This window comes from Pimephales promelas, chromosome 20 (genome assembly GCF_988280905.1).
Source record: "Pimephales promelas chromosome 20, fPimPro1.hap1.1, whole genome shotgun sequence".
In the NCBI taxonomy this organism is placed as follows: Eukaryota; Metazoa; Chordata; class Actinopteri; order Cypriniformes; family Leuciscidae; genus Pimephales; species Pimephales promelas.
This window is the reverse complement of record NC_142788.1, coordinates 8,250,598-8,265,493: the sequence shown is the minus strand read 5'-3', so window position 1 is coordinate 8,265,493 and position 14,896 is coordinate 8,250,598. Positions and strand designations below refer to the sequence as shown.

The following is a 14,896-nucleotide window of genomic DNA, read 5'->3' as shown; positions in this document are numbered from 1 at the left end:
ACGTAGCTTTACACGTAGGCTCACTATTGGCCGACGCTGGTCATGTGTGTGTGATGCGTGTGACGTACAATAACAGAAGCTTACGCTATTAAACTAGTAACCTGACTCGCGCAGAGGGAGAAATAAACGAATAGTTGAAATAAAGTCGTTATTTTTGTTGTTTTTTTGCGCACAAAAGTGTTCTCGTCGTTTGATAAACTTAAGATTGAGCCCCTGTAGTCACTTGGACTATTTTAACGATGTCTTTAATGACTTTTCGAGGACAGCAAGAGCCAGTCCCTCAAGAAGCCTATGGACTAGTATGCAGGAGCGATCTTAATATCTTAAATATCTTAATTTGTGTTCCGAAGATGAACGAAGGTCTTACGGGGTTGGAACAACATGAGGGTGAGTAAATACTGACAGAATTTTCATTTTTGGGTGAACTAACCCTTTAAGTGATGAGAGACCGTGTTTATGGCAATATGGAGACCACACAAAGAATATTTAAACATGCCATTAGTATGACGCATAACAGGAAATCTATTTATAGTGTTGGTCATTCCAGCCGCTTTCTTTTAGTGTATTCTTGAAATGTAGTTTACGTTCTGTAATTTGTAACACACACTACGCCTTGTGGATGCTTACAACCAAAATAAGCATCTAAATACTTTTCCGAGCATGAGTGATCTTTATACAAATATGGTCGGGTAAACATATTTGGTCATAAATCTCCAGCGTTCACATTTGTGTGAAAGCATACAGCTGCTTGTACGCTCATCTGTTATTTGAATAGGATTAGGGTCAGTTTATTGATTGGTTTAAATTGGAGAATTAAAGATGAGATCATTCAAATTAAGTTCAGTCTTGTTGTCTGCAGTTGTTGTTGACTGTCACGTCAGTTTAACGGGTGGACGTTTGCCGCAAGTGCCCGTCATGTGACGCTGGCATGGTGCAGACGTGCCCTCCGCTTGAACCGCTGTTTGCGGCTTTGCAGATTTATGAACGCTGATCACGGCTGTCATAATGATAAATGTGCTCGTGTACGCCAAGACAATTCAGCTACATCATTTTATTCTGGCAGAATGGGTGACTGACATAGATTATGTGTCATGTACGTGAGCCAGGGCTTGGGTGGAGGCGCAAACTGTGAAACCGTCTCAAAATCAAGTGTTAACTTCGGGTTTACATGCACATAAATCACTGAGCCAAGCGGTTCTGTTTATGAGCAGATAAGTTACTCCTAAGTGGGGTAAATATGTGAATCAACAGGTTTTTAGCCCTCACCAGAGCTCTTTGCTTGTTTTCGGACAGGTGGACAACGACACTATCTGGAACGAGATGCACACCTCCACAGCGTCCCGCATGGCGGCCGGGAGCGTGACCGAGCTGGCCTTCAGAGTGGCCAAAGGAGAGCTCAAGGTCTGTTCAGGACAATTTACACTGACTGCTGATTTTAGACGTGTGTTTAGTTTGTAGGTCAGCCACACGTACGACTTTTTTAAGGTGTGTGCCAACATCTTCACTGTTTAGATATCCGGCTCAGAAACAGCAAATTCTGATGGTACTTGTTTGGCAACATTAACACCCGCCAAAAGTGTGTATTTCAGCTGTGGCGTGTAACGCACTTGAATTTTATCTATAATATATACATTTTTCAATTGTAGTCTTTTAAAAAAGGCATCTGAAATAATAAACTAGGTGAAATGTAGTGTTGTCAAAAATATCAATTTTACTGAAATATCTAAAACCTTTCCAATAGAATAGATACACGCTCTCCGGCACACAAACCCGCCTCCACTCACTCATTTCATTTGCTCCGAATGAAAATTGTTGATAATACAGGGCTTGAATTTTGGTGTGGGATTGCACCATAATTTTACTCATTCCGGCAGATTTTGCACTCACACCCAAACAGCCGCCTCTCAGCACTAAATTTAGTTGTTTTTTTGCTGCTTATTGCGCTCAATAAGCAGTCAAATACACAAAATAATGTCAAAATGGTCTTGGTCAGTATGTGTCAATGATGTTTTAAGTGAACGTAAAAAGTTGAGAGAGAAAATGAATGTGTAACAGAATAATGGATCTGTGCGTCAGGTCTTAAAGTGACAGCAGCCTAATAAACCTGCTGACAAATTATGAGATAACGTTAAAAATAACATTAAAAATAACGTTTTTCCCCACGGTATCGACGTCAAAACTGTGGCCAGTGGAAATGCTGAGCGGCTCGTAACTTTGGAAAACCACTAGCTACTATAAAAATATGCATATGTTAAAGAAGCTATAAATAATTTAGAGTACTTTAACTAGACCCTTATTAAATAAAATCACCAAGTTAATAAGTTAAAATCACAAGTTTTTTTATGTGAATATATTTGTATTTTCAGCATCATTACTCCAGTCTTCAGTGTCACATGATCCTTCAGAAATCATTCTAATATGATGATCTGATGCCTAAGAAACATTTCTGATTATTTTCAATGTTGAAATCAGTTGTGCTGCTAAATGTGTTTGCGGAAACCATGTTTTTCTCAGGATTCTTTGATGAATAGAAACCTTTTATTTGAAATAGAAACATTCTGAATCATTATAAATGTCTTTATTGCCTCTTTTGATCAATGTAATGCATCCTGCGATGGATTATCCCAATTAATACCATTTCCTTGATGAATAGAAGTGTTATTTCTTTAAAAAGAAATCTGAGGCAAAACGTTTAAACATTAGTGTACACTACACTAAAATGTTTTTGGAAAAGTAGTTTGTTAATATTTTGATTCACTACTTTGTATAAAGTTCTCGTTGCATCAGGGTTGTCATCTTGTAATTATGGTACATCTGAGATTATGCTCTGAGATTCTCACTTCCTTAAAGCTCCACGGCGAAACACTTCACATTAATTAACCTCTCACAAAGTATTGAACAACAAAGAAATCACAAGTAATCACAATCACAAGTAACACTGGCGATAATCAACAGAAATATGTGTAATGTGTAAAAACTTTAACTTTGCTACTGGCATTTTTGTAAAAGATTACATGAAATTCCTCTCGTGTTCAATTCCTACATCTTGTGTGCATCGTGCGTGTCAACCAATCAGAATCAAGTCCTCGTTTCCTTTCAGAGAGCCTTTGCAATTACCGTCCCTTCAAATAAAAATGAACCAAGTAGCAAACCGAACTGATTAAGACGTGGAAAACTGTAACGAACATGAGGGAACGGTTCAATCACTCGAGTCCCCGGCTGGTGATTAAACTTAATGAAGGTTATAGGGGATGTTTCAGGGAAATGGCTTTATTGCTTTAACTGAAAGTGGTGGCCCGTTTGTGAAAGCATCGTTTGGTAAATGCACAGTTAATGACATGTTGGTTTCAATGTTTCAGAACGGCTTTGCTGTGGTTAGGCCACCGGGACATCACGCAGACCCGTCAAACCCCATGTGAGTCTGGCCGTTCCATACAGAAACCTCTCTGTCTGCATTGCTTGAGTTTCTTTAATGTCGGTATGAAACGGAAGTTGCGATATTTTTACTTCTCTATTGTGACATATATGCAAGTGAAAAGGATTCTCCAATAGGAAAAAATGTAGGACGGGGCTTGATTTTTGTCTATGGGGAATTGATTGGATGGTTGTGGTTTGCTATTGGTGGATCTTGTGTGAGTGACAGGTTATAGTCCCGCCCCCTTATTTTCATCAAAGAAAAGAGATATCATTATCGCTGCAAGAGGGAGGGGAAGTTATTCTGATTAAATTAAATTACATGTGCACATAAATTAAAAAATAACTTGCACGAATTAATCGTCTATAATAGTGCTGGCCAATGATTATTCGCGATTAATCACATCCAATATATAAGTTTATTTTGTGCTGCTTACATAATATATCTTTGTACTGTGTATAATTATTTTGTAATTATAAAAACATGCATGCATGTATATATTTAAGAAAAATGTGTTATTTATATATATAATATTTATATTTAATATGTATAAATATAGGGCTGTCAAACGATTAATCGTGATTAATCACATCCAAAATAAAAGTTTGTGTTTACATAATATATGTTGGTGCACTGTGTATAATTATTTTTTATATACAGTATAAATACAAACACATGCTTGTATATATTTAGGAAATATTTTCATGTGTATACTGTATATAGATTTATATATAATTTACAATATATATAAATATTTTATATATAAATAATATGTTTTTCTTAAATACACATGCATGCATGTGTATTTATATATATATATATATATATATATATATATATATATACAAAATAATTATACACAGTGCACCCACATATATTATGTAAACACAAAATGTAATTTTGGATGCGATTAATCGCAATTAATCGTTTGACAGCCGTAGTACAGGCAATATATATATATATATATATATAAATATTTTATATATAAATAATATTTTTTTCTTAAATACACATGCATGCGTGTGTATTTATTTATATATATATATATATACAAAATAATTTTACACAGTGCACCCACATATATTATGTAAACACAAAATGTAATTTTGGATGCGATTAATCGCAATTAATCGTTTGACAACCCTAGTACAGGATATATATATATATATATATATATATATATATATATATATATATATATATATATATATAGATATATATATAGATATATATGCATATGTGTGTATTTATACATACAAAATAATTAAATAATTATACACAGTACACACACACACACATATATATATTATGTATGCGCAAACTGTTATTTTGAATATTACTGTTATTTTGAAAAACTGCTATATCCCATTAAAAACATACGAATAGTCAGTTTTGATTTAATGTGTCCATAGGTTAAAATCTGGCTTGTGTCGTTTTCTTTCGTCTGCTTTCCACTGTCTTACTATTTAAAGTTCTTCACATGCATATTAATAATAATAAGTATACTCGTGCAGTATGTGGTGCACGTGAGTTTGGGTCTGTTTACTGTGGTCATGAGTGAAATGCTTCTTCCTGTACATGTGTGTTGATGGCATGTTTGGATTGTTGTGTTTGTCTGTCGTGGGCGGTGTGTTCGCACATGTGCACTCTGTCACCTCGCGTTCGGCGTGTGTGTTGCAGCGTCAGCACGCCTGTCTGTGTGTGTGTGTATATTTATGGCTTGATAATGAAGCTTTGGAGGGAGCGGGAGGAAAGGCGCTGATTTATTTCAGCAGTTATTAGCATGCTGAGTTGGCTCTTTCACAAACTTCTCAGCGTTTCACCTCGCTCCCTTACTTCCCAGTGCATATCTAATCATCTGCTTGAAGTTTCCACGTTTATTATTTGTGTATATGTGCATATTTAAATGCTTTTAGATGACCTATTGCCTCTCAATGGTTTTTCTGTTATGATAAAACTGAGTTCAGTTGCGAGAGGAAATTTGTTTGCGTATTACTACAGTTTTGTTGTTGCGTTTCCAATAATTGTTGCCATTTATTTTGGGAGACCTCACTTTATCTCTCTCTCTCTCTCTCAGGGGTTTTTGTTTCTTCAACTCTGTGGCGATCGCTGCCAAGCAGCTCCAGCAGAAACTCAGTGCCAGTAAAATACTCATCGTCGACTGGGTGAGAGCTCATTCAGCGAATGCTAATTATTATATTCATGTTATGTCAAATAACTGATATGATGGCTGATATTGGAAATCTATACTAATATATCTATAGTATCCCTATTATGCGAATTAAGTTCAGGCATCACAACATTGTAATGTACAGGATGAACATAAAGAAATTACATGATCAATAAGTTAAAGGGATAGTTCACTTTGAAATTCATTTTTGATATGTTTTAGCTTACCTCAAGGGGATCCAAAATGTAGGTGTCTTTGTTTCCACAGTATTTTCAATTTTGAAATTTTTCAGTCAAACCGTTGTTGTCTATCAGTCATACACTGGAGGCTAAGGGGGTCGACCAAAAAGCATGTACAGAGAAGTCCAAATTAAACATGATTTAATGACTCGTAAATGTAAGTACACATTGATGGCCTAAGACACGGAACGAGCGGTTTGTGTGAGAAAACCAACAGTATTTATATCGTTTTTACCTCGTGTAATCACAGTGATGTCCAAGTGATCTGAATCAGTTGTGCAATGTCCAAATGAACCGAAATGAATAAGTTCAATGTTACGGCGGAAGTGATCGCTTGCGTGTGACATCACTCAATATTTACACGGAGATTTGGGAAGTTTTACCTTTTACTACACATATTTAGATATACCGAAATCGTCTTCCATTGCGGTTTCCCGTATATCTAAATATGTTTAGCGAAAGGTAAAACTTCCGAAATCTCTGTATAAACAAAGAGTGACGTCGGCGCGCAAGCGATCACTTCCGGCGCATGTGCAGACCGAAGCGCCCGTGCCGTCAGATCATTTTGTCATGGCTATGATTACAAGAGGTAAAAACGATATAAATAGTGTTCGTTTTCTCACACAAACCGCTCGTTTCGTGTCTTAGGCCATCAATGTGTACTTACATTTACGAGTCATTAAATCATGTTTAATTTTGACTTCTCTGTGCATGCTCTTTGGTGGACCCCCTTAGCCTCCAGTGTATGACTGATAGACAACAACGGTTTGACCGAAAAAATGTCAAAATTGAAAATACTGTGGAAACAAAGACACCTACATCTTGGATGCCCTTGAGGTAAGCTAAAACATATCAAAAAATAATTTCAAAGTGAACTATCCCTTTAAGACAACATATGTTTTTACATGACTTTAACCCATCAAATAAGTTAAGCAAATTTTATAAGTTATACAAGATTCAACTAATTTTTTTAAGTCAGTTTAATGTAATTTAAGTCGAACGTAAACATCCAAGTTAATTGTTCTTCAAAAATGTAGGGCAGCAACTTTTTTTACAGTGATGGTTATCAGTGCTAGTTTATTACTGCGAACATTCTACAAAACCTAATTGAAAATATAGTTTTCAAATTAATAATATGAACTGATTTCCACCTGATTTCCACTTTTAAACAATGTAGTTAACAGAGAGAATGACTTCAGTTTATCAATCTTTCAATGAAATCAGTTCCAGATTTTGATATTTTTGGGGGCCAAAACAAAGGTACCGCTAATTTTAACTAAACAGCAACCAAAATCCAAATGAAAGAAAATAAAATGCTAACAAATTAAAGGAAATGTCAAAGTTTGTTTGACTTTGTGCGCTGAATTTAAACGATTGTTATCCCGATTATTTTTCGTCATCAATCGTTCAGGACGTTCACCATGGCAACGGCACCCAGGAAATCTTCTACAATGACCCCAGCGTCCTCTACATCTCCCTCCATCGCTACGACAATGGAAACTTCTTCCCCGGAAGTGGTGGGCCGGCAGAGGTCAGTAAACAAAGATCACTGATTACCACAAGAGCAAATACTCCCTGGTCGATATTCTCATGCATGCTGTAATTCACTTTAGGCTCACAGAACCATCATTGACTCAATTGCGTCACAATTATGTTCCAAAGCAGAAATAGTTGCATCATGGCCTTTAGCACACAAGGATCAGAGTGAATGGAGCGTTTTCAGTGTTTAACAGCAGTGCTGTCTGTGTTTGATTGGTCCCAGGTGGGTTCTGGTGCCGGTGAGGGTTTCAACGTTAATGTGGCGTGGACCGGTGGACTGGATCCTCCCATGGGTGACGCAGAGTACCTGGCTGCCTTCAGGTGATACTTTCACTTCATTATTTTATATTCTCAGGGGAATACCTCAAAAAGGACAGTATTTCCTGGAGATGTTTTTATTTAAAGTCCGCCTGTGGTGAAAATCAAGCTTATAATTAGAGGTCGACCGATATTGGATTTTACCGATAACGATAGCTAGGTTGGGCTGTACTTGCCGATAACCGATTAATCAACCGATAGTTTTTAAAATTGATACTGGATAAAAACAAACATAACACTCCAAGTAAAACAGTGCTGAACTTTAATTATAAAAATACAAAAAACTGTATGAACCATGAAAACATGTCAATAAAAGGCATTCTTTCAAACAAACGAAAAAATAATACTCTAAATAACAAATTAAACATGCCAAATGTTGCTGTTCTTTTTCAAGCCAACCTAATGAATAAAAAAGACGTTTCAAATAATAACAAAATGTGCCATCTGAAAATAATTTAAACATTAAAATATGTCAAATGTGTGTTTCTTTAGCTATAACATGTTGCAAGTCCAATTTGTTAACAATGATTTATTAGCTAGTTTACATGAACTATGTGCATTATGCAATATAAATGTTTACAGCGTTAATATTTGAGCAATACAATTTCACCTTGATCATTCATGTTAGTTCATAGAGTTTTAACTATGGTTAACAAATAAAAACCTTAATTTAAAAATGTAGTATGTTAATTAACACACAATGAACAGCAGTTATTAACCTTAGTTAATGTTAATGAATGTGTTAACCAGCGACTGGCAAGTTCGGGGCTTTATTAGGCTACTGTCGGTGGTTCGGGGGGCTCCACTATGCGCTGCTCTGTCTATTATTGGTCCAACCTAATAAAAACGGCAACGGTCCGTGAAGCATAGCCTATATGAGTTGCGTATTTTAGTTCCACTTTCATTTTGTTTGTATTCGCTGCTAGGTAACGTGTCGATAGATCGCTTATTGCTCAGACGCACATCAGGTTGTGATAGCCTATTTGTCTCCGTCTCACTCCGTCTCTCATGTTCCCACAGACGTTTAATCGCGCTATTCTTGTCACGGATTCATTGACGCGTCCCTTCCACGCTTACCATGCGTTTAACGTGTGGCAAATTTACCGGTCGCACATGTGCGACTGGATGTAAAATTAAGTCGCACACTCTCAAATTTTGGTCGCAGTCTGGAGCCCTGTATTTTATAGAACTTAATGAATATTTAATAAAAAATAAATATGTATTAAAGTGATGGTGAAAAAAGAACCGAAATCGAATGCTTCTCTGATTCGTTTGTTTTTGTCGGCTGTATGAACATATCAGTTTGCTATCATACGTCTCTAGCTTATATGCGACGTCGCTGCATAATGAATGCATCAAAGTGACCCGCTGGATATAAACTAATGCAAATAGATGGTAACAATTTGTGACATTAAACATTCGGGTCGGACTTAGGTGTATTTTTGTGTCAGTGTTTTAACCGCTTGAGGTACTACTAATATGCGTCCTCTCAGCCACTCTCGAAAGCAAACAAACATATTGTTGTGCGGTTCTTTCTCTACTAATGCAGCATTTAGTCAACAAATTCATCCGTTTATAATGATATGACAAAATTCCCTGTACCTTTTCGCTGTCCGTGCTTTAGCACGCGCATCAGATGTCAGCGATCTCCACTCTCCACACAGCGCGTGCTCTCAGTGCATCGCGCAGTGTCACGTGTCGAAATAAACAACACGAGGCATCAGTTGATAGTTTTTATGACACCTCTAGAGGCCGCTCTTGTACTGCATGATGCCAGTAGACCCTTCTCAGCTCTTTCGTACTGTGTAATGAATGACAGCGCGCACTCAGCCGCCCCAGCAACGGACGAAACCAGGTAATAACTATCGGTGCGGATTTTTGCCGATAACGATAGTTCCACCAATCAACTATCGGTGCCGATTAATCGGCAAATCCGATGAATCGGTCGACCTCTACTTATAATGTAGTTCAGGGTTACCCAAACTCGGTCCTGGAGGGCCACTGTCCCTGTATAGACGAATCCGACGAGCGTTCTTGTGTAGGCTGCCATCTTGTGGCGACGCCATTACTGAGCTGTTACACCGGCATAGACATATGCACCGGTATGTAAACAAACCTCGGAGATAAGGTGATAACGCACCCTTGATGACAGCTACAGCCAGGCAGGCTTGTTGGGTTGATGATGTTAGACATTGGCCTCCAGTCACAGATGAAGGTACAAACGATCTTACAGATTATTTATGAAAATAGCTTGGCAAGCAAGCTAGGCTAACGTTTGCTACCGAGGAAACTAAAAAAGATCTGTCCATTTGGCAACAATAAATAAATAAATAAATGAAATCAAATAAACAATTTCATGTTTTTCATTTGTGTCCATTATTTATCTCATTTTTACATTGCAACGGGCATGGGTAAGGTAACGTTACAGCTAGAAAGTATACATAATATCGACCAATTAGTGTTTTTAAACCATGGAAAGAGGTCAATATAACAGCAGGAGAACAATAATGTCACATAACGTTACATTTAGCTCAGGAAAGCCATTTAATGACCATAGCATGTTAATTGAATAGAAAAAATAACAAGAGAGGAGATTTTGCTGATCACTATATCACACATTTATTATATTTTTTTACTTATGTCATTAAATAATTGTTATTATACGCGAATGTCCGCGTCTTGTACTCGCCCAGGAAATCTGTGTAAACCGTACGGCACCAGACAGGGGCAGTCGACCCGGGGTATTCACAGTGTTTTCTCTTCAAAATTGAAATTTTACTGCCACCATTGAAACAATTTATAACGGAAACTGTTTACCCACTCGACATTATACAAGGGGTAACGTTGTAACGTTAGTGACAGTCGTAAATCGCGGGCTGTTTATTCCAGTGGACGCAAGTTGCAACTAAAACAATAGAAGGCAATGGCGCAACGCTACCCAGCAACAGCTCAGTAATGGCGCCCGCTTACTTCCGGTAGTTTCGCCGGATTCGTCTATAGTTTAGCTCCAACCCTCATCAAACACACCTGAGCAAGCTAATCAAGGTCTTCAGGATCAGTAGAAACTCACAGGTAGGCGTGTTTGATCAGGGTTGGAGCTAAACTCTGCAGGGACAGTGGCCCTCCAGGACCGAGTTTGGGGAACCCTAATGTAGTTTATATGTCTATGTGGTGTTTTTAATATTATTTAAGATAAACCATGTGCAAATGCATACACGTATTTTCTCCTTTAAACTGAACCAAAGACAGTAACAAAAATGTGGTTTGAAATCGCTGGTGTTTCTGACATCACAAACTACCTTTTAACCAATCAGATCACCGTGTGATCGTCTCTGAGCGGGTGTGAGTGAGTGAATGAGTGAAGGCGGGGCTCATTTGCATATTCATAGAGCTGCACACACTTAATGAGGCAAGGGTGTAGAGTTGCATTCAAGCTATTATAAGGCATGATGAATTTTTTGTCATTTTGAAGATCAAAGATGGGTTTTAGGGGATAAAATGATTGACTGCAGGGGAACTTTAAACCATGCCATATTTGAAATTATGGATAAGTTTTCACATAATTAAATTCATTCGGACATTGTAAGACACCATGATTATTTAATGTGATATATTCCCTGGCTAGGAAATATATTCAGGGTTAGGGGACAGAGCTGTAGCAACATACTAAATTACTGAAAAATATTTGATTAAACGGCAAAAAATGTATTTCTGTTTTGGCCAAAATATGTGTAATTAGCATATTTTGACCACATCTGCATCTATTTCGTGCACACAATGTGGATACGGTACAACATGTCAGCAGTGTGAACGCATGTCGAATGTATAGTATGTGAAAAACACTAGGCGAAAATTACCCGTATCACCTACGATTCTGAAGTGTGCATACGATGGACGAGGACGAGGGAGAGGATTTGTGAAATTAAAACGGCGTAATGGTGCTCTAAGTCACATGACAATGACAGCATGGAGAATGCAGTACGTCTGGATTACATTCATACAATATAGAACAAAGTTTTTTAATGACCACAAAGTAAGTTCAAGTTCAAATGTAGTACCTACTCAGTATGCGATTTTCCAACTGTCTTTGGAGAATACAGGTGTTGTGTGAAGTGAACTACTTTTCTGTATGTCTTGTTAAGCCTTTACATGGTCCGTTCATCATCAGGTCAGAGTTCAGGAGGAAGTGTTTGACCTTCCATCATCAGTTTTGTCAAGAACCAGGTGCTCATATGGGCGTCCTTCATATCACATTGTTTTCTCTACCTTGTTCATGTGCACCAGTGTTGTAGTACTCGAGACTCGGACTCGGTCTCGAGACCATATTTTAATGGTCTTGGTCTTGTCATGGACTCGTGTCCATTTGGACTCGGAATTGACTCGTACTCGAACATTTTTTTTTTAGGACTCGGAATTATTCCAGAGTCCACTCGAGTTCAATTCAAAATATTTTTCATGATTATTAATGTATGTTAATAAAATATTTCTTTAAATTGATTGACACGCCCAGTGATTGGTGATTTTCTAGTGCGCAACTGCGCATGACAAATTGGAATAAAATTACTTTTAACACCACCTACTATGTGGCCTTTTTACCCTAAACTGATCATATTTTTTAAACTCTTAGTAAATTCAGTTAAAAAAAGGATTTCTCTAAGTAAATAAAAGTAAATTAGGTAATCAACCCTCACTGGTCTCGGTCTCGACTCGGACTCGACCGTCTCTGGTCTCGGACTCGACTTGGACTCGACTCTCTATGGACTCGGTCTTGACTCGGACTCAACTCTCTCTGGTCTCGGTGTCGACTCGGACTCGAGTGAGGTGGTCTCGACTACAACACTGATGTGCACTAGTATTTGCAATGAGATCTTTGAGATTTTATCAAGAGGACGGATCATGTTGTGGACACTTTAAACAGGACTGTCCCCTTCTTTGCAACTGCCAACCTGTATCACTCAAGGTGTTTATTGTAGTCTGAAACACTTGCAGGCCTTCAAATGATTCCCAGCTTTTTCATTGCGCTGGGATCAAACTCAACCTTGGCCACTTCCACATGCAACTTAATTGCCGCCGGTGGGTGGTTTTATTAAAAGTTTTTTCGCATTTTTGAAGGAAGCCTGCTTCAGGTTTTTGGTTTTAGTCCAGGGAGGCATTGCTAACCACACGCTAACCAGGATCCCTGCGTGAAAGTGGGTGGGCGTCTCAAAAGACCTTTAAGATCTTCAGGACTGAACGCTTTGCCTCTAAGCAGCCCGTCTCTCCTTGACTTCCTGTGTCTTGTACACTCTTTCTCGTCCTTTTATTGGTCTTTAATGAATGCTATGCTCTCTCTCTCTCTTTCCCTCCACCCAAACTAAAATTGTTCCTCTCCACACAGGGGAGCGTGGGTAGTTTTATTGGTCTAGAGGGGAGGCGGAGTTGGTAACAACGGTGAGGGTAGGCGGAGAGGGGGGGGGGGTTGTGGAGGATCCTGGGTAATTAAGGCAAATGGCTCCCAGATGCCGGGCTGTCAGTGACGTGAGGAGAACGACAAGCTTCAAATGGGAACCAGATGCAGCGGCGGTCGCTTTGAACTCGCCGGTGATGCGCTCAAGAGGCGAAATCGCTGGCAGGGCTGGCGTCCTCCGAGCGCAAGAAAGAGGGAGACGAGGAAAACGAGGAAGGAAGAGAGAGCGAGGCGGTTATTAACCAAGCCTAATTCAAACACTTTAGTCATTGGGATTGTCACGCTGTGCTTCGGCCAGCTACATTTTTTTTTTTTTTTTGTAGGATTTGTCAACTATAACAGGACTTTTTTTCTTCTTTTCAGTATTTTGGGCAAATAGTTTCTCATGTGAAGCATATTTCTGTAAAGACTTTGATTAGAACTGACAAATACACCCAAAAGAATAAATAAATAAGAATAAAAGTAGCCTGCTGATTATTCATAATAAATTTACCTATTTATTGAGCATTCGTGTCTTTTGTAATATTCATATTGCTAGCGTTTCATTAAAAATATAATATTTGTCTTGCCCCAGAAGGAATATTTCACCCAAAACAAGTGAAAATGCTCATGAATTCACTCTCCCCTATGACTTTCTTTTGTGGAACGAAAAAGGAGATGTTTTGAAGAATGTAGTTGGTTGCTCTTCCATGTAACTGAAGCTTTCAATCTTCAAATAAGATCACAAAAATATTATAAAATCACTATATTCCAAGTCTTCTGAAGACATGAACGGCCTGACATTCAATTTGTTATTCACTGACGATATTGGCATCTGCCCTGACTTGTTCAAGAACCTTCAAGAGTGAAGAACGAACGAATCATTCTTTTGAGTTGGATCTTTAAATGAATCGGTTGATCCAGGTTCACAAAAGCAGCCTGAATGATTTGTTTATGATTCGGTTTCGTTAAACAGGAGAAGATTATGTAAGGGTTAATGCCCGATAAGGTGTCCATTGTCCGGTTGGTTGTCTCCGGCAAAGTCGTTTAAAGGTCCCGTATTATGCCCCTTTTCACAAGATGTAAAATAAGTCTCTGATGTCTCCAGAATGTGTATGTGAAGTTTCAGCTCAAAATACCCAGCAGATCATTTTTACAGCATGTTTAAATTGTCATTTTTGGGGGCTCAGAAAAACGCGCTGCTTTAGTGTGTGCCCTTTAAATGCAAATAAGCTGCTGCTGCTGCCGGCACTGGGGGGCGGAGCTTCATGAGGTTGCACTCAGTCTCTCAGGACAATTTTATCTCGAGGAATGATGATAATATCAGAAACTCTCAGTAACTGTGTTCATTTTGAGTCGGACAATAATGCCTACAGAGTCAGACTGCTGTATAGAGATGGAACAGGTATAGTTTAGTAGTTTAATTACGGTTATTATAACGTATTTGTCATCTGCTTGTATGTATCCATTATTTATTAATAGCCTACAAGTTTGCTGTTTCGGACCAGGTCAGAATGATGATCAAACATATACTGATGATTTTAATAAAGTTTATTGTACATCACACAAAAGATGAAGCGTCAGTTTTACTTCAGAAAATCGGCGTAAGAGCTGAGTAAACACAGAAGTGCGCGAGTTGAGGGAGCATTCCTGTGGGCGGACGTTAGTCAAAAAAAAAACTGTTCAACTGACGTCATTAAAGAAGGAAGTAGAGGGATGTTGTCCAAACGGGCCGTTCGATGTAGGCTACTTCTGTTAAATAAAATATCTCGCTTGGCATTGAACTTTTA

At 38.2% G+C, this 14,896-nt stretch overlaps 1 protein-coding gene across 2 annotated transcripts in view; it reads left to right on the top strand.

The window, feature by feature from the left end:
* The window catches only part of hdac7a (histone deacetylase 7a), a 116,490-nt gene that overhangs the window by 94,458 nt on the left and 7,136 nt on the right, over positions 1-14,896 (top strand). For both annotated transcript variants that reach the window (XM_039664012.2, XM_039664013.2), the window contains exons 17-21: positions 1,294-1,401; positions 3,360-3,415; positions 5,493-5,580; positions 7,236-7,355; positions 7,587-7,684. In XM_039664012.2, the coding sequence (XP_039519946.2) occupies positions 1,294-1,401; positions 3,360-3,415; positions 5,493-5,580; positions 7,236-7,355; positions 7,587-7,684 (470 nt within the window). The remainder of the gene's footprint in view (positions 1-1,293; positions 1,402-3,359; positions 3,416-5,492; positions 5,581-7,235; positions 7,356-7,586; positions 7,685-14,896) is intronic.